At 43.1% G+C, this 18,990-nt stretch overlaps 1 protein-coding gene across 1 annotated transcript in view; it reads right to left on the bottom strand.

Moving 5' to 3' along the window:
• The window catches only part of PSME4 (proteasome activator subunit 4), a 1,396,200-nt gene that overhangs the window by 1,331,838 nt on the left and 45,372 nt on the right, over positions 1-18,990 (bottom strand). The window contains exon 3 of the mRNA XM_069234194.1: positions 14,674-14,790. Within this exon, the coding sequence (XP_069090295.1) occupies positions 14,674-14,790 (117 nt within the window). The remainder of the gene's footprint in view (positions 1-14,673; positions 14,791-18,990) is intronic.

Below are 18,990 nucleotides of genomic sequence, written 5' to 3'. Positions count from 1 at the left end.
ATGCGGGGAAAGAGTGCGGACCATGGCCTCAGCACTGACAGGGACAGATACGGCCTGCTGGTTTACGGAGGCCTAGTCGCAGTGATTAAAGTGTCCTCTGGAGAAGCAGCATATACCCAAGGATTTATATATTTCAGACTACAACACTGACACTAGCTCCCCAAAGGGGCATCAATAATTTGCTCTAGACATTGGAAGAGGTGACTGAGGAGTGACTCCACTTCAGCCATTGCCACAAGCAGAGAGCCCATTCTGTGGACCCATGGGACGGGCCTGAACGACCCCCTCGTGCTCATTGTTGGAGATCACACGGCTGGCAGGTGGTGAAGACAACACTCTATTGAGGTGGTGGGGATCTGTAGGGTCCCAGGGCAGACCGCTGGGGGGAGGCAGAGACCAACGAACACTTGCAAGGTACAACGTTGTTGGGTAGGGTTTGGGACTGCAAACTCGACTTTGAGACTCCAACACGTCAATTCAGGAGCGCTAAGTGCCACAAGGTGTGGTCTTCCCTCTTTCGCCAGGTCATTCCCAGAGGAGCGTCACCCTGAGGTATTGGTCCAGGGTTCTGGTGGCGGGCTGCAAAAAAATAATTAAGTAAAAAGTGGACCACCATTGCTGCAACTATAGGCAAGTTGGATTGTACGCAACCTAAGCTGCAGTTTGACCTTAGAAAGTCCTCAAAGTCTCCAGAAGTGGGCGGGGAGGCCACGGGCAATGCACAAGTGGATTCAGGTGCAGAAAAAGACACATAATTGAAACAAATCCCTGCAGCAATGCAACACAGCCTTACCAAGATTGATGGCAAAATTGATATCATCACATACAGGTTAGATCGTTATGTCTGAACGTATGGATAAACACAAAGAACTGCTGGAAATGGTGGAGGGACGCATGTCCGAAGCAGAAGACAAATAAGTCACCATGCCTGCAGCACAAAAACAACTTGACAAGACCCTCAAAACGGTTCAAGCCCAGGTGGAAGACCTTGAGGCCTGTTCTCCAAAGAATAACCTCAGGACAGTGGGTATTGCCAAATCTACGACTATCAGCAGCTGCTAACAGACCTACTGGGGCACAGGATTTCTTAGATGTCTTTATTGTGGAGCGTGAACGCCAGTGGCGGCCGGCAGCTTTAGGAGGGAGGGGGATAGGCGGGAAGCACAAACACACACTCATTCTTTCACACACACATGCACGCACATCCATTAACAAGACTCATAACATTCAAACATGCACGCACGCACCAAACATTCATTTAAAAAGATCACACACGCACATGCACATCCATTAACAACACTCATAACATTTAAACATGCACGCACCAAACATTCATTTTAAAAGATCACACACACAGACACACACATACACACACTCATTCTTTCACAAACACACGCACGCATGCACATCCATTAACAACACTCATAACATTCAAACATGGACGCACGCACCAAACATTCATTTTAAAAGATCACACACACGCACATTCTTTCACACACACACACGCACATCCATTAACAACACTCATAACATTCAAACATGCACGCATGCACCATACATTCATTTTAAAAGATCACACACACACTAATTCTTTCACACACACACACACACACACACCCCCATTAACAACACTCATAACATTTAAACATGCACGCACCAAACATTAATTTTAAAAGATATCACACACCCACTTACCTTCAAGCCTTGGAGGTCCCAGGAGGGTTGTGACTGCTGCCTTCCCTCATTGGCTGACCTTAGGTCAGCCAATGAGGGAAGGCAGCAGTCCCTGCCTCGTCACAGAGTGGGATGAGGTTAGTGAGACTGCTGACCCCACCCCACTCTGTGACGAAGTGTCACTGATTGACACTCGCCCTGGGCGCTTCAGGGCTTAAACCTGAAGCACCCAGGTCGAAGTCAATGGGTTACGCTTTCCTCGTCACCCAGGGGAGGGCCTCGAGGCACCTTTGCTGAGCCGAAGAGGTCACGCCCATAGGAGCTGAGACAACCTCAGCGCAGCAAAGTTCAGCTTAGGCAGCCAGGAGTCTGCACAAATCGCGCATGTCTGCTCCTGGCTGCCTGACCTGAACATGAAGAGTGTCTGTCAGGCTGACCTTTGTCCAGCATGACAGACACTCTTCAAGAGAGGCAAAAGGTGGGAGGGGTCACTGGTGCTGGGACTGGTCACGGTGGCGCTTCCCATCATAGCCAGAATACTGAACTACAGAGATCGCGATGCCGTATTGAGGAAGGCCAGAGAACTTCGGAAGCTTCCACATAAAGACTCCACTATATCACTGGAAGCCGATTTTACGCACAAGGTGCAAGAGGTGAGAAGATAATTTGTCTCTCTTAAGAAGCCTCTCTGGGAACTCCAAGTGGAATATAGTATGTTATGCTCCGCCAGACTGAGAGTCCTATTTGATGGCAAACCAACGGTGTTCACTGACCGTAATGAACTGCAGCAGCACCTTCAGCGCAGGGAGTCCACATGGCAGCAGCGCAACTCCCCTACATCAAACGCTGGAGACACCAGGCACGCACAAGATTAAGGAATAGAATACCCAGACTGTGGTACTGCGACAACTGACAAAAACTGTTTTCTACATGTTAGTGTCCTGGGCGTGGTGAAACAAGTTGTTCGACAGGGGCACAGTACCATAGGCTGCTTAATGTTTTTGGGTGCTGAGCAAGTTGGGAGGCTCCCGGCATCATGCACATGGGATGCGATCCACTACTGATGCTGTAATAGGGTAAGAATTGTCCAGACATTACACGTATCTGGAGTACGTGGCAGGACATTACACTTACTTTGACAAAGGCATCAAGGGTGCAGGAATTAGGGATGAAAGCTAGACTTAGACACAGGTTTTTGCATGATAGATGATTCACCTAATCGCCCGTAGTTGGTATTGTGTGCCATGATCAGAGAAGCTGGTACTGACAGCATCTACCCCCATGTGTGCACCACACAGTGTAGTTTTGAAATTTGAAGGGTTGGGGAAGGGAGGTATAACAACACTGTCAGTTGGGGAAATGCATAGCATGGGTGGTTGTAGGAGAGGGATTACAGTGTTCAAACAGGAGCTATAGGTGGGGTTGCACTCTTAGGCTATGGCTCTAAAGACTATTATATTGTTACAGGAACGGACTACAGTTGAGGGAGAGGAGCATAGGACAGCAAGACATGAGGAGGGCACAGCAAAGTCGCAATACTTAACATGGATTGTGCATGGGTTGAACGATCACAGGGAACTGCGGTCCCTGCATTCCTTGAAAAGGCACAAAGTAGACATAGCCATAGTACAAGAGACACACCTCGGGCCCAAGAGCAGAATGCTCATAAGCAGATGACTGCAGGGGACCTACTGCACAGCTGGTTTTTCTTTCCATGCTCAGGAGGTGCTTATATTGGAGCGCAAGGGGTCGGGTGTTCAAGTGAAAGAGCTGTGCACTGACTCAGGCAGCTGGTATGTGATTGCGCAGTGCACCAAGGATAATCACACTGTGCTGCTGGTGGGGGTCTATGGGCCAAATCATGATGATCCACAATTCTACAGAACATTATATGCCAAAGTGGTACAGTGGGGCGATCTACCTCAACTTTGGTGCAGTGACTTTAACTGTGTACTATGTCCAGAGTTGGACCGCTTTGGGGGACCCCTGCGATGGCAGTCAGCCGCAACGTGTGCAATATATGATATGGCATTGACCAGTGGGTTACTGGTTGTCTGGCTAACTAGAGCACCCCTGCAGCCAGGTTACACACACTACTCATCAGTATACGATCTTCACACACAAACTGATTATTGGCAGGGAATCCTCTCCTGTGTGAGAGGAGGTGAGCTGGTGCCCCGCACTTACTCCGATCTCTCCCCAGTACTGCCAGACTTGGCACTACACCCCACAGGCATTTCAGTGGTGATTTCTTCCATAGTCACTTCAAGATGCAGTATTCCCGAAGAACTGGTGCAGGCAACAGAAGAGATGGCAACTGACGGGATCATGCCCTCCCTCCCCACTATGTGAGAGGCCCTGTTAGTAATACTGCTGAATCCGGGTAAACGAGCGAATCTGTGCCCCTCCTACCAGCCCCTATCACTTTTAAATGTTGACACTAAGATCTACATCATAATATTGGCTAATAGACTTGTCCAGTCCTTCCTGGCACAGTAGCCCAGGAGCAGGTTGACTTTGCTAAGCCACAGCTTAGCACTCAATATAAGAACACACTGTTTGGTGCAATGCAACAGTTAGATCTTGAAATGCATGCCACTGCAATATTCCTCAACACAGAGAAAGCGTTCCACTCAGTCGAGTGGGATTTCCTTATGGCAGTGCTCCGCCGAATTGGTGACGGCAAGGTTTTCCTTAAATTAGTTCAAGTACTGTTTAACACGCCTTCGGCTATTATCCGAGACAATGGATCCGTCACAGCCCCAATCACCAGTGCATGAGGCGCTAGGCAGGGCTGTTCCCTGTCTCACATAAAGTAAGCCCTTGGGGCGGAGACACTGGCATGTGCACGAAGGGAGTACCAGATGCATAAGTCATGCGATTTCCCGATTACAAAGTAATAATTATGGCTTACGCTGATTACACATTATTATTATATTAATGCAATGCGGCTTGCAATTTGGCCCCAGTTTTGCGGGGGTGGTGCTGTTTGGTAAACTCTCTGAGTAATGCATAAATTGTAACAAATCCATCAAATCCATCATATTTCTGCTCACTCCGTCACGAGACAACTGCAGTCAACCGTACCCATTGCAATGGGTCACAGACACTGTGCAGGAGTACAGGGACACGACAACAGTGATGAGACAGTTAGGGTAGTGCTATACAGAAATTGTAAAAAGCCATTGATCAAGTTGCCATTATCACTGGTGGGACGCATTGCACCCATGAAAATGGTGGTATTGCCCAGAATTCTGTTCCTATTCACAAATATACCGATGCTGCTCCCACAAGTGTTTTCTCGCAATTCAGAACATTCCTGATCTGCTTTGCCAGGTCAGGTAAACAGCCCTGAGTGCGATGGGAGCAGTTTTTACCCCTAAAGGCCCAGCCTCCTCCAAAATGTTACGCAGATCGGAGAATGCGAGCAAGGCCTCCTTGCATCTCTGGCCCGACCCCGCAATACATACTGTTCCACTTTTTGCACTGAAACTAGGCAGTCCTGCAATGAAATCTCCTGCCAAGCATATGTATATTTGATGACCCGTGCATGATTTGCTTTCCACAATATTTTCGCTGAAATAAAAAACAAATAAAAAAACCCCCAAGAAATCTTAAATTGAGGACAATCAAAAATAATTATTACAGAAGTTAAAAAGATACAAAGTCATGGCCCCTTAAAAGAACCACTTGGCAGTCATTGCCAGGGGTTACGAAGGCCTCAGAATGACCCCCTAATAACAAGTTAACCCATGTGGTTAGACCTCCTGAGGCACGTGCTGCACAGGAGGGGACAGCTGGTAAACTAGAGAAATGAAAAACATCAAAAACTATAAGATTAATGTCCCAAGTCTCCTGCAATAACATGATATCATATGTTTTGATAAATGACTGCCAGACTGGAAGCAATATCTTATAACTGAGTCCAGCAACGTTCCAACTAAGTATTCTTATCACTGAGCTGCAATTGTGAGTTACTGAGGGTGCTGAGGTTTGCACTGGATCGTCTTATAGATGTGAGCCCAATTAGCTGTGCGACCCACACACAGGTCCCGCTGCAAAGCAATCAAGCACTCAGGCTCGGCCAGGACCGTGGGCTCAAGTGACGGGACATAAACAATGTCTTCACTCGCTTTCCATGTACAGCCCCATGTTCTACTGATAAACTAGCCCCACCCTGACCCCCCCCCCCACAAACACCCTGGACTGGTTTGGGCTCTTTCTGTCACTGTAGTGCATCAAAGTCAGATAGAACTGCAAACCTTTTGCTGCATGGGATGCCAGAAGGAAGCTTGGGCTGACAACCATATCGCGGTGGGCGCTGTAACTCAATCCACAGTTTGTAAGAAAAAGCCAGAAATGGAGATGTGAAAGGCAATGCAAGCCTATATCTTAATACAGGATCAATGCATCCTTGTGCAATTTGTCCACAGGTAAAGACATAGAAATATAATATATGTTCAGCTTGGCTCCAACAGTGTTTTTTATCTGGCCAGCTCACTAAGTAGCAAATTATATTTTGAGCACTGCAAACAGGAATACCTCAAGTGCAAAAAAAGGAGCTACTTACGTCATTAAAGTCTCACCCCTATGCAGTACCTATGTCTGAGTTTGCTGTCTCCTCCTTGCCCTCAGCAACAGGGTACGGCGCACCAGGGTGATACTAACCACATTGCATTTTATCTACCCTTTATACTATTACATTTACATAGAGTGTGACTACAAGGCCACCCCCATTTACTCCTCCATGGGGTCTGGTTTTTTTTTCCCCACAGTTGGGGTAAGATACAGTTCATTAGTTTAGAATGCCTGCTAGTTTATAAACCACTATCATATGAGTGTTCAACGCATGTAATGTGCTTGTTTGAGATTCCAATATACAGTGTAAACTGTTTGCAGTGTTCTCACATACCTGCAGTGGACACATGAGTGGCACAGCATGTAACTAAAGGCCTGGATCTGCTTGCTGGCCTTTAATTTGACACATGTCCCATTTACTTTCATGTATATGTGTGTTAGGTCCCATTTATGTATTTAAATGATGTGTTTCTCTGTCTTTCTAGGACCATATCAGTAAATACGAGCAATAATTTTACTGCTACCAGGATTTAGTAACTGGTATTTTTTGTCTGTATAAGCACCGTATGTGTGTGATGACATGGGCAGGGACATTGTATAGGGGAAAAATAGCATTCCGGTCCTGAGGAAAGCCCCAGACACCCACGTGGGACCTTATCAGGGCTGAAACATGTCGACCCCTAAGGATAAGAGTTGCATAATCAAGCCTCATTTGTCCTCCTACTCATTTTGATCATCCCCTCACCACCCTACCGATAAAGTAGAGAACGCCTTTGGGTAGATGACCAGGAATTTTATATCACATCTGGATCCCCGTCCCCATTTCATTTTGGCATATCCCTGCACACTCCCTCAATGTACTGTGAGGGCCCGCCCACCACTGGAGAATTCTCTGGCAAGCACGGGATGGCTGATGATGATGCATGTCACCAGGCCCGGGGGGCATATTGGATATTTTGTTAAATACCCTCCAGGTCCTGCTTTTAGAAAATGGGACTTCAGGATTATCCAACAATAGGTCATTACCCACAAAGTAGAATGAGTGGTTCTCACATATGATAATCTAAATAAGGGGAATGTTTGTTTTTTGTTTTTCTTGATTCGGTAAGGGAGAGTGCAAACTTGCACCCCTATAATTACTCTCTCCTTCCCTCAGCCCTTCACTGGATAGGGAATCTTGTGTTGCTATATTTTTCAGTCTACATTACAGAGAGATATGGGCCTAGAGCCCTTAGATTCTAAGGGGTTCTTATCTTCTTTATGGATCACCACTATAGCTGCGAACACATTGAGGTATGGTTTTGAGGCAATCTCCCAAATTATGGAGAGAGTTCTTCCATATGGTTTACTCACTGTGCCTGGCAATTTTTATAGACTTGGAGGAATCCAATACTTCTGTGGTGCCTTACTGTATTTTAGTTCATTCAACGCCTTCATGATTTCTAATTTTGCAATTTGTTTGTTCATCTCTCATTTCAATTTACTGTCTACTAAAGGTAGTTTATGCATTTAGGTTTGACAGTCTTCAGCAGAGGGCAGAGCTTTCGGGTTAAAAAGATTTTAGCAAAAATCATGACAATGTTTCAGAATATTCTTGGTTTCAGATTTAGCCTGCCCCACATCTTTTATTACAGCACTGCTACATTTCTTACCTTTGGGCTTAATGTAATTGGCTAGGTTCTTACTAGCTTTATTAGAGTCACAGACAGTATTGCCGTAAGATTTGTAATCTATACAGGACCTCTATCACTAAAGGTTTGGTTACATCCATATCTTAGGGATTTTAGTTTTTGTAAAATTCCTATGCCTTGGAATGTGCACATTATTTCCAGGGATTTGATTTCTTTCTCTAGAGCACCCATCTTTAGATTCATGTCTTTACTTTAGGTGAACACTATACTGAGCCTACCCCCACTTAACGTGACGCACATGGCATCTACCACCAAACATAATAACAAATGTTTTTTGCTGGTGATATTAGCTGACCAGAAATCCGTAGCTCTGCAAATAGATACGCAAATTATATGAAAAATTCAATCTTTTTTTTTTTGTAAATCGAGCAACATTTATAACGGTACAGTGAAGAGCTGTAACAATTAAAATAATATTTATGTATCAATAAAAGGAGAAACGTAGTTTAGTACAAACTAGAAAAGAAATGGGAAGTAAATATCGACAGACAACTGCCTAGGACAAACCAGCAAATTAACACAATCATAAATAAACTATCATAAAAAGAATAAGTGAAACTCCAACCAATGGAAGACCCTCTCCTGCCGTGGGTTTTTTTACTCCCAAAAACACGGATCCTTCTTATAAGTCTTTGTCTTATAAAGCTAGTGCGGAAGTATGAATTATTATGGCCCTCCTGCATGATACATAACACTGTGGTAATATGAATAATGCACACTTACACCATTATATCGGAAAAGTAAATGAGCTTCCCTCTTCTGTAGCATATGCATTTTTTACAGCTAGATTTCTATTTAAAAAAATGTATTTGTTCATTTGAGCACAATGTTGGCTACTCTGTGGAACACGTTTGATGTTGTTATTCTAATTTGCAGTTAATGTTACACTTCAAATTCTGGGCGTGTAAGAGGGTACATTGGTTTCACTGCAAGTGTTTGAAATTGACACAAAACACCAAAAACAGTTCGAGAATCAAGCAAAAGTAAATATTTTAAACCAGAAGTAGACATCTAACACACTTTGCAATTTTAACCACAGAATTGTGCATGGTTTGTTTTATTCTAGTGGAATAAATTGGGAGCTGTGCAGCAGGTGGAGATTAGGCAAAATGGAAAATAATTCTTAATTAGGATTTTTTAATTGATAAAAACAGTGCAACATTATCGAAGATAAAGTTGTACAGTGTTACATATGTTTATCAGTTAAAGGAAACAATGTAATCAAACAAAGAAACCAGTCTAGTGCAACGAAGATTGTTACATGTACAAGACGTGTTACCATTTGAGCACAACATGCAAAACAAGACACAGCGGCCATAGCTAAGCAATATAAAGTTGTCCTTACCACCTATGTAAAATAGTAAGCATAACTGTTTTAGTGGAAGACAAGCCTTGTCGACATGAACTGAATATGAAACAAATAAAACAGCAAAAGGTATAAAACATGACAGGAAAAAACAATCATGACTACAACTACAGTAAAACAATGTTCTCAAATACCATGTGAGAACACACTGTACTGGAAATTCAACATGGTACTGCTGTGATAGTAGTAAAAGACACTGCCTTAATAATATCCAATTTAAAGAGCTTTGCACACATATACGTTTCGAATAATGTATTGTAATTTTATTTACAGGGAAATTCATGTTGCTAAGGAGGCATCAACGCTCTTTTGCAAACGGGCAGTAAACTACACTGTAGGGAGGCCTCGGATGGAAGGATGCAGTTTTCGTGGGGCTTTGTCGGTAGCATATGTGTGTTATACGTGTTGACCTAGGCTGGTCCGCGTAAGCGGGCGATGGCGTGAAGAGTAGCGAGACAGAATGCAGAAACATTATTGCTTCTGGTTGGGAGAGAGTGAGTTATGAGTGAGGTCGATTTTGAGAGTTCATTGATGCTGTGTTTGAGGAGTGAACTGGACTGAATGTCGCACATTGCAGCGATCGTAACGCTCCCATACATGTGCGCGTGATCTTGCCTGCAATCGAGTAGCTAACCGAAAGTGTCGCAGCTACAAAGCTTTTACATTTTGAAAACAGCAGGAGTGAAAAATGCATACACCCGGTTCAAGCTAATAACTGTAAATGCGGAAAACGCGAAAACTAACAATTACATTTGTGTTCGGTTCTCTCTGATCACGTTGGGATCAAGTTCTAACACAACACTGTTCACCACAAACCAGAGGCAAGGTAAACATTTTTAAAAAATCATATTTTTACAGTAAACAGCTAACCACTCGATCCTAGGAATCCAGCTTTTTCTGTTAAGTTTATTTTCGTTAATGCACCACCCACCCAGCTTTCCAACGAGCAGTGGCTGTCCAGCACTGTAGAACAGACCAGTATCACAGGACTGCATGGGAGAGGTGGTGAGGTGTTTAACTGAAACCAAAATGACTGATAATCACAGGTCGTCAAAGGCAAGTGAATCACCTGGAGGTTTAACAACTTATCAATAAGCCATGACTATGATTAGATACTTTTAAAACATAGCCAGGGCAGGCTGGCCTTTAGCATGGGCGCCGGGGTCAGGTCCATGGCACTTAACTACAAAGAGGTGCATAGCTGTTTGCATACAGGTCAAACAGTAGTCTCCCTCGATCTGGCCAAGGACTGAAGGTAAAATCAACACTGTCTGAAAGTAATGTGTACTTCCCCAGCAACTATTTGATTGTCATCTCTAAATAATATGTATCCTCTTCAGTGCTACATTTGTGCTGGTGTTTGGAGGCAGTGGGCACCGGCAATCATTTCTGGGGACCACGGCTATTTTTTTATCATCAGACTCTGACGGAGAGAGAGAAAGTAGAAAAGGGAGAAGATTACAATGACAACGACAATGCATGCATCGAAAAGAAGGTACAGGAGCGAGATGAAGAGTCATGAAGTGTAAGACATGGAAGTAAAATTTGAGATTGGATCAAACCTAAGTAGGTGTGGTGTTTGGCAATCCTAGGCATCAGACTCTCCCCTTCAAACACCTGTTCACAAATAGGCCCCTTACTGGCATTTTACAGTTCAGTAGCGAAATATAAATAATTTATTCATGCTAACCAAGGTTTCCTATCCTGCTTCTTTGTCCTTCATTGTCGGAGCAGACAACTTTACCAGAGGTCCAGGGGAGCAACAAGCAAATGCACTGACCCGAGGGAAAGGATGGACTGAAGAGAGGGCAGTCTGTTCGGAGATAAAAACGCTGCAGGCAGGCTTAAGACACAAAGGAGCAGGTATACAGCATGAAGGGGGAGCAAAGAGTAACAGAAAGGTCACAAGGGGTAGACGTCAAAGACCCATAACTGTGAGCAGGGAAAGTGATGAAAGCAATGAATTGCACTTGTAGTTAAAAACAGCAATGGAAGAGCTATGAAGGGAATTCATGAAGGGCTATTAAGGACAATAAACACCTCAGGTCAGAGACCAGAGTAGTCACAATGCACCCAAGGCAGTTCCCACCCACAAATGTTTTATGAGAGTGCTGGAAGTGGGCTCCACGGAGCATCTCCGTTCGTAATTTAAATTCTAGTTGTCCTTCGGCTAGATACAAAGTCTTCCCCTTGACAGAAACTAACATGTCTCAGAAAACATGATTTCCACACCTCTGAGGTCTCCTTTTTTGTCCATGATGAAAATGTTTAGGGGCATCACACGACCAAAAAACCTCGATTTTCTCAAAAACTGTTATGGAAAATTAATAATGCCAAGGAAAAAAGCAGATGACAGAAAAGTTATAAGACTACTCAGAAGAGTACAACCTTCTTTTTAACAGAATTAATTAGACAAACAATGATTACCTCTACCTGGAGAGGAAATTTAGAAACACAAATGTAAAAATATATTTAAAGACAAACTATTTGGAGCAACTCTGAAAGATAGTTTGTCACTCTAAGGGAGGGCCTGACCTTTAACCACATATTGAAAAATCACTAATTTCTTCATCAGGAGACTTCTGTATCAACTTGACAACCAAACTTAAAATGTATGTGTTATCAACCAGGGATGTGAAAATGCCACTGTTGATTTTATTATCATCCACATGTCTTCAGCCATCGCTAAGACATTAGCTTTCATATTGGAATCATATTAATTCACATTTTTTTAAAACTGTAAATTCAAAAAGGAATTCTCGGTAATCTCCAAAAAGAAAACCCACATGTCTCAAAAGTACACATTTCAGTGAATAATAGAACACTGAAGATGAATTAGAAATGATTTACCAATCAAATGCTTATTTTCTTAATTTCATTCCGAAAATGCTAAAGTAAAGCTGTGGTGGACAAGACATGAAAGTATAAATCTGTGAAAAAGATTCAGAATTCATAAGAATCTTTGTGTTTCACAGAACTTCTTGCATTATACACGTTGTTATGTTAAGAAATTTCTAGAGCGCGGGGAATGCCCAAAGACGTCTTGACGCTGGCGACCACAGGTGAGAGAGGAACCGACCGAGGAAAGGACCGAGGAAAGGACCTATAAAGACTACAGATTAAGCCGGAACAACCAGGTTTTGAGCGATTTTCCGAAACAGAGATTTGATTATTTTCTCAGCTGGAAGAGCAATTGGTTCCATATTTTGCTAGCTGAATGAATAAAGCTTTTGTTGCCCCATGAAGTAGTTTGAGTACTGGGCCTCCTAACAAATTTTAGAGTGGCTATTTAAAGACTCCTACTTGGGACATACCAGGAGAGTTTTGTTTCTGAGATACTCTGGACCTGTTCCGTGGAGTGCTTTGTGTGTCAGACAGAATGCCTTAAAGGCCACTCTCTTATTTATGGGGAGCCAGTGCAGGTCCTACTGGACTTGTGATACTGACTCAAACTTTTTGAGCTGTTTCATAAGTCGGGCAGCTGCATTTTAGACTCCCTGCATTTGTATTTATTTTTTATTTTTAGAAAAGTCTTTTGTAAGCTTAGATACAGTGATTTGTAATGGTCAAGCTTCAACAGGACTAAATATTTCACTAACGATTTCTTGAGGGCCATGGGGAGAAAAGGCAGAATTTTCCTTAACATCTTTAACTGGAAGAAGCATATTGAAATAAGGTTATTAATTTGTTTTACAAAGGTGAGCATGGAGTCGAACATTATTACAAGGTTTCTTACTTTTGAGACTGGCATGGGAAGGGGGCCAAGATGCCCCCCAAAAGGCATTCCAAAAGGATTTCTCTCTTCCTAAAAGCAGCACCTTTGTTTTATCCGAGTTTAATTTATGACAGTGTTTTCCCATCGAGGTAGCCACTGCTTGCATACAGTTGTTAAACGTTTTTGCTGCTTCCTCTGTATTACTATTAACAGATACTACAATTTGTGTGTCATCCGCATAGGAAACTGTGGCCAAGCCGAATGATCTTATGAGTTTTGCGGTGGGGGTGGACACTGCATGGAAAACAGAAGGAATTGGGAGACAAATCTCCCAATGTTACCACTTGCTCTCTGCCTTCAAGGAAGAAGCAAAGGAGGTCGTAGGCTGAACCTTCTATCCCTATTTCGACCAGACGCTCCTTCAGGACCACACGGTTAACAGTGTCAAAGGCTGAGGATAGATCCAGTAGGATCACCGCAGCCTTTCCACCCCTGTCCATGATGTCTCCGATTTCCTTTGCTACAACTAAGAGAGCCGACATGGTGCTGTGGCATTTTCTGAAGCCAAATTGAGCACCATCCAAAAAGTCAGGAGAGGGAGATGAGAGCACACTGCCTCACATCCCAGCACAATGGAGCAAACCTCATGCTGGAGTGTGTGGCAGTGTGCTCCCAAATGTTTCCTGTTTAAAAAGGCTCCACTGAGCCAGCAAGCTGACAAGCTTTGACTAATGCACCTGTGCGCCAGTGAATGGTACTGAGACCTGTAAGGACTTTGGTAGCATTTCCAGCAACCCCAGAAAAAAGCCTGCTGCTCTCTACTGATGAAGGGCTAAACCCAGAAACACATGTCTAGAGATATACTGCAAAAGCTGCACCGACTAAGGTGAAAACTACAGAATACAGATGAAGTAAGCATGAATTTGTACTGCATTTACCATAATGCAATAGGGCAAACTGCATGCTGGAGTGTGCTCTCAACCGTTTCCTACCATTCAAAAATTTCATAGTGATCGAGATATTTAGTGATCACCGTGTTCATGTGTTTTTCAAGAATTTTAGCAAGAAAAGGAGGCAGAGCAATCAAACGATAGTTATTTTCTTCCTCTGTATCAAGGGTGCCTTTTTCAGTATTGGCAGAATGTTGGCCATATTCAGGTCGCCAGGAAAGGTCCTGATCTGGATCACTATATTAAAGAGTGGTGTAAGAGGGGGAGCTAACGTATCAGCTAAGACGTGGCAAATTTTAGGTAGACATGGGTCTCAGGGGGAACCTGATTTGGTTAATTTGATCAAGTCGAATACTTTGAAAAAAAAAAGAGAAAAGTTTATAAATTTAGGAAGGTCCACTTGGGTTACTTTAGTTAAAGAACTAGCAACAGCAGTATTTGGGGAATGGAGAGCGTTAAAAGTGTTATAAACAGACTCAACCTTGGTTTTAAAACATTCTGCTAGATTATTACAAAAGTCTTGGTTAGGAATGATCTCGTTGTCTGAGGGGAGACAGTTGAGGTCACTTACTGTTTTTAACAGCTCTCGAGAGGAGTTCTGCACTTTGTGGATTCTGTCCTCATAAAAGAAAAAAAAAAACATGCAAATGGGCTGTCACACATCTCCCCTACGGCCACACCATTTTAGCAGACACTTACGTTGGAAACCAATTTAGACCAAGGTGTTCAGTTTTTGAATATATGATTCGCTCCAGCATTTCGTAAAGTGGCCTCCATGGCAATTGTAAGTCCTCTCTTGAAAGAAGTTCCTTTTTCCTATGTAAAAGAAAAACAATCACTGCTTACATTCTTGAATATGCATTTTCTCAACACATCGAACTATTAAGACTGGGAGTTACAGCAATGATGCTGATGTTAAGCCTTCTATCTCACACACATACACACATATATCAGGAGACACTATGATTATTATTAAACTGACAAAACGTTTAGTTATTCTTAGAAGAATTAATAGCTTCGACAGGTTACACGCATTTCCCTCCACGGGGTTCTCAACTATTCGAGCAACAAACAAAGTCTGTCATCACTAAAGAGAGTACCGAGATATAATACAAGACTGTAAGTGTAAAAGAAAAACGGATAATTAATTGTAATTGAAACAGATTTTAAAGGCAGGAAGGATGAAAGTGAGATCCTGGGATATTCCCGTTTTATAAATGAGGTTTTACATTCTGTGCTGCATAATGAATAAGGTGTGGCTAAAGTGAGAACATCAAATATTGTTTTAAGAATGTTGATTCAAAGAGTTAATTAATGATTGATTGTGTGCTATATATGGATGTGTAACTGTTTTAATGATTTTTGGTATTGCAGGGTCATGTGGCTTATTATGTACAAGTTAATTATTTTCGATTAGCTTAAGTATTTTACACACTAAGACCAGACCGTAATTCTTTGTACCACAGCATGCTTCATATGTTGGTTTCTTGATTTCCTTTCAATAGCAAACTTTCCGCAGCAACCTCAATCCCACTAAATTCCATTTAGGTCAGAAGACTACAATTCAGAGTTTTATAAAGACATATAAAAAAGCATATATTATACATGTCTGGTCTTCAAATTGGACTGCGGTCCAACATCTATTTATTACCTTTAGACACCCGTGGGAAACAAAAGCATCACTATAAACACTTAAAATAAATTTAATTTTGTTTAAGTGGAACTGTGAAAAGTAGAAACATGATGCTTAGGGAATGTCAATAAAAACAGTTTTAACATCTATTCTTTCTCTTTGTAAGATATATAACCCATCTTGATTTAAGAGGTTGTTAACTGTTAGTGGTACGTTCTTGTAACTTTAGCGTGCACAAATACGATCCCTTGAATATAAAGAAAAAAAAAATGCACTGAAGACTAATTTCTTTGTATACTAATCTGGGACCATGCTCCCTTTACTGTGTACCTAATTTTTTATTATTATCAACTGCTGAGACGATCTATAAGTCCAGAAATTTTGGATTCCAGAGCAGAAACTCCCATTTCTTGCTTCTTCCCTGGCTTCAACGAATTATTCGCTTAAAACATGCAGGTGATTACTTTTGGGCATTCATAAATGTTGCTGCCTACAGTATCCATGTAAATGGCTTCTGCAGCATCCCTTTCAGAGCCTTGAAAATCTGACCAAGGGTTGGGCATTATCTGCATGACTTTGGGTTATGTTGTTGTTCTCATGGCAGCCTGTCCAATCTTACCCTACTGCTGTGTCTTCTGAGGTTTCTAGTTTCCTTTTTTAGGGTCGAGCGTGCAAGCGCTCTGGCCCCTGTTGTAATCTCTCTAAGGGCTTTTAACCACGCCCATCAGTTTGCTTAGTTCGTGGGCTTGCCTTGATTTCATTAGTGAAAGACATGCATACGTCATGCCTATTCTGGTATTTAGCCCGCCTTGAGAGCAAGGGTAAACTACTGAAAACATACAAGGCTCTGTGCTTTCCACATGGCTTCTAGACTACTTTTTCTTTTTTTTATTTCCTACACAGCGCGATTTTGCTGGGCAGTAGTCGAATGCTTTCCATGACATTGACACTGTTACATGGATAATTGCACTTTTGCCGGTTACATGGATAATTGCACTTTTGCTGATACGTTTGACTGGGCGTGAACTTCTGTTTCCTTTTGTGTGTCTCCTTCACGCTCTTGGTGGCCGTTGGCTCGCTTATGTGAAACTGTTTTCATTTACATTTTAAGAGTTTATATCATAGATCTGTGCCAGACACACATGACTCTGAATAGTCTCCCACATTCAGACTACGGCGAACCTCCTGCACACGCTGGGGTTGACTAAAAAAAGTGTTGAAGTCAAACCTGACCCACTCTCCGTCGCTCCCTTTCCTTGGAGCGGTTCTCGGCAGTTTCGGGCTTATCCTCCGTAAAAGGGAGTTCAAGATATTCAGGATATGATTCCGATCTTTCGGCCTCAGTCTGGGGTTTCGGTCAGACTGACTCTGAGGCTGCTCGGCCTCATGGCTTCCTGCATCCTGCTAGTGACACATGCCAGATGGCCTATGCAGGCTCTGCAGTGGGACCTTAAGTTCTAGTGGGCGCTGCATCAGGGAAATCTCTCCGACCTGGTCCAGATCTCGGAGGGGACTGTGAAAGACCTGCAGTGGTGGCTTTCGAATCCGCATTGGGTCCACGGCAGATCCCTCTCCCTTCCCCAACCAGATCTATCTATAGTGACAGATGAACGAGTTACTTACCTTCGGTAACGACTTTTCTGGTGGATACATTAGCTACCTGTGGATTCCTCACCTAATGAATACTCCCATGGCGCCAGCATTCGACGGAAATCTTCTTACTAGTCTCTGCACGTCGACGAGGACGTCACTCTAGCCCACGCGACGCCGTCTGACGTCATACAGGCAATAAGAGGTCCTCGACGACGTGCGGACGTCAGTACCAATCATTTTTTACGTGCATGAGAACAACCAGGCAATGCAATGAAAGAGCAAGGCAACATCCCATTATATTGTAAAAATACACAACATTGCATGAATAACTGAAATCTTTTTATATATATATATATATATATAAAACTCTCTCTTTCAAAATATATACACACACCAAGTATATACACAAAGATATATACATATATACATATATATAAATATATTATATACACATCTATTGCACCCTCAAAGACCAAGAGGAGCGCACTCAAGGATTACTTGGTAAGACCAGAAAGGCAACGGGGAGGCGGGTGGGACCGTGAGGAATCCACAGGTAGCTAATGTATCCACCAGAAAAGTCGTTACCGAAGGTAAGTAACTCGTTCTTCTGATGGATACAACTACCTGTGGATTCCTCACCTAATGAATAGAGTCCCAAAGCAGTACCATGCCCGGCGGTGGGTGCCTAAATGGTCAAACCAAGAAATCCTGCAGCACTGACCGTGCAAAATGGCCGTCCCTTCTAACCTCAGAATCCAAACAGTAATGTTTTGCAAAAGTATGAAGGGACGACCAAGTTGCGGCCTTGCAGATGTCGACCACAGGAACACCTCTGGCCAAGGCCGAAGTGGCCGACTTAGCTCTGGTGGAATGAGCTCTAATACCCTCAGGAGGATCCTTCTTTGCCAAAGAGTAACATATTTTAATGCAAAGAACAACCCACCTGGATAGTGTTCTCTTGTGGACTGCCTTTCCTCTCCTCTTACCCACGTATCCAATAAACAGCTGATCCTCCAGCCTGAAATCCTTTGTTCTATCAGTAAAGAAGCTCAACGCTCTCTTTGGGTCCAGACGGTGCAGTCTTTCTTCCTCTTTGGAAGGATGAGGCGGAGGATAGAACGTGGACAAAGTAATTGCCTGAGCCAAATGGAAGGGTGAAACAACCTTCGGGAGGAAAGCAGCCTTGGTCCTCAACACCACCTTATCCCCATAAAAAGTTGTATAAGGGGGCTTTACTGATAAGGCCTGCAACTCACTCACTCTCCTTGCTGATGTTATAACTATCAGGAAGACTGTTTTTAAAACCAAATACCTCAAGGGGCAAGAATGCATAGGTTCAAAAGGGGACCCCATAAGGAAAGTCAGGACCAAGGACAAATCCCATTGCGGCATAACGAATGGCTTTGGAGGATATTGATTTAGAAGACCTTTCAAGAATCTGATAACAATAGGGGATTTAAATAAAGATGGTTGGTCTGGAAGACATATGAAGGCTGACAAGGCCGATAAATAACCCTTAATGGTAGCCACTGCACAACCTTTCTGCGCTAGAGACAGAGCAAAAGACAAAACGTCCGATAGATGAGCATGCAAAGGATTAATCTGCCTCTCTCCACACCACGCAACAAATTTAGACCATCTATTAGCGTAGATAGATTTAGTGGAGTGTCGCCTGGCCGCTAATATAACATCCACTACCTCAGGCGGGAGAGAGAAGGAACTCAGGTTGCCCCGTTCAATCTCCAGGCATGTAGGTGCAGACTCTGGAGGTTGGGGTGTAGAACCTGCCC

This window comes from Pleurodeles waltl, chromosome 5, assembly GCF_031143425.1.
Source record: "Pleurodeles waltl isolate 20211129_DDA chromosome 5, aPleWal1.hap1.20221129, whole genome shotgun sequence".
Lineage (NCBI taxonomy): Eukaryota > Metazoa > Chordata > Amphibia > Caudata > Salamandridae > Pleurodeles > Pleurodeles waltl.
The sequence above is the reverse complement of the archived record's forward strand: the minus strand, read 5'-3'. Positions and strand labels throughout refer to the sequence as shown.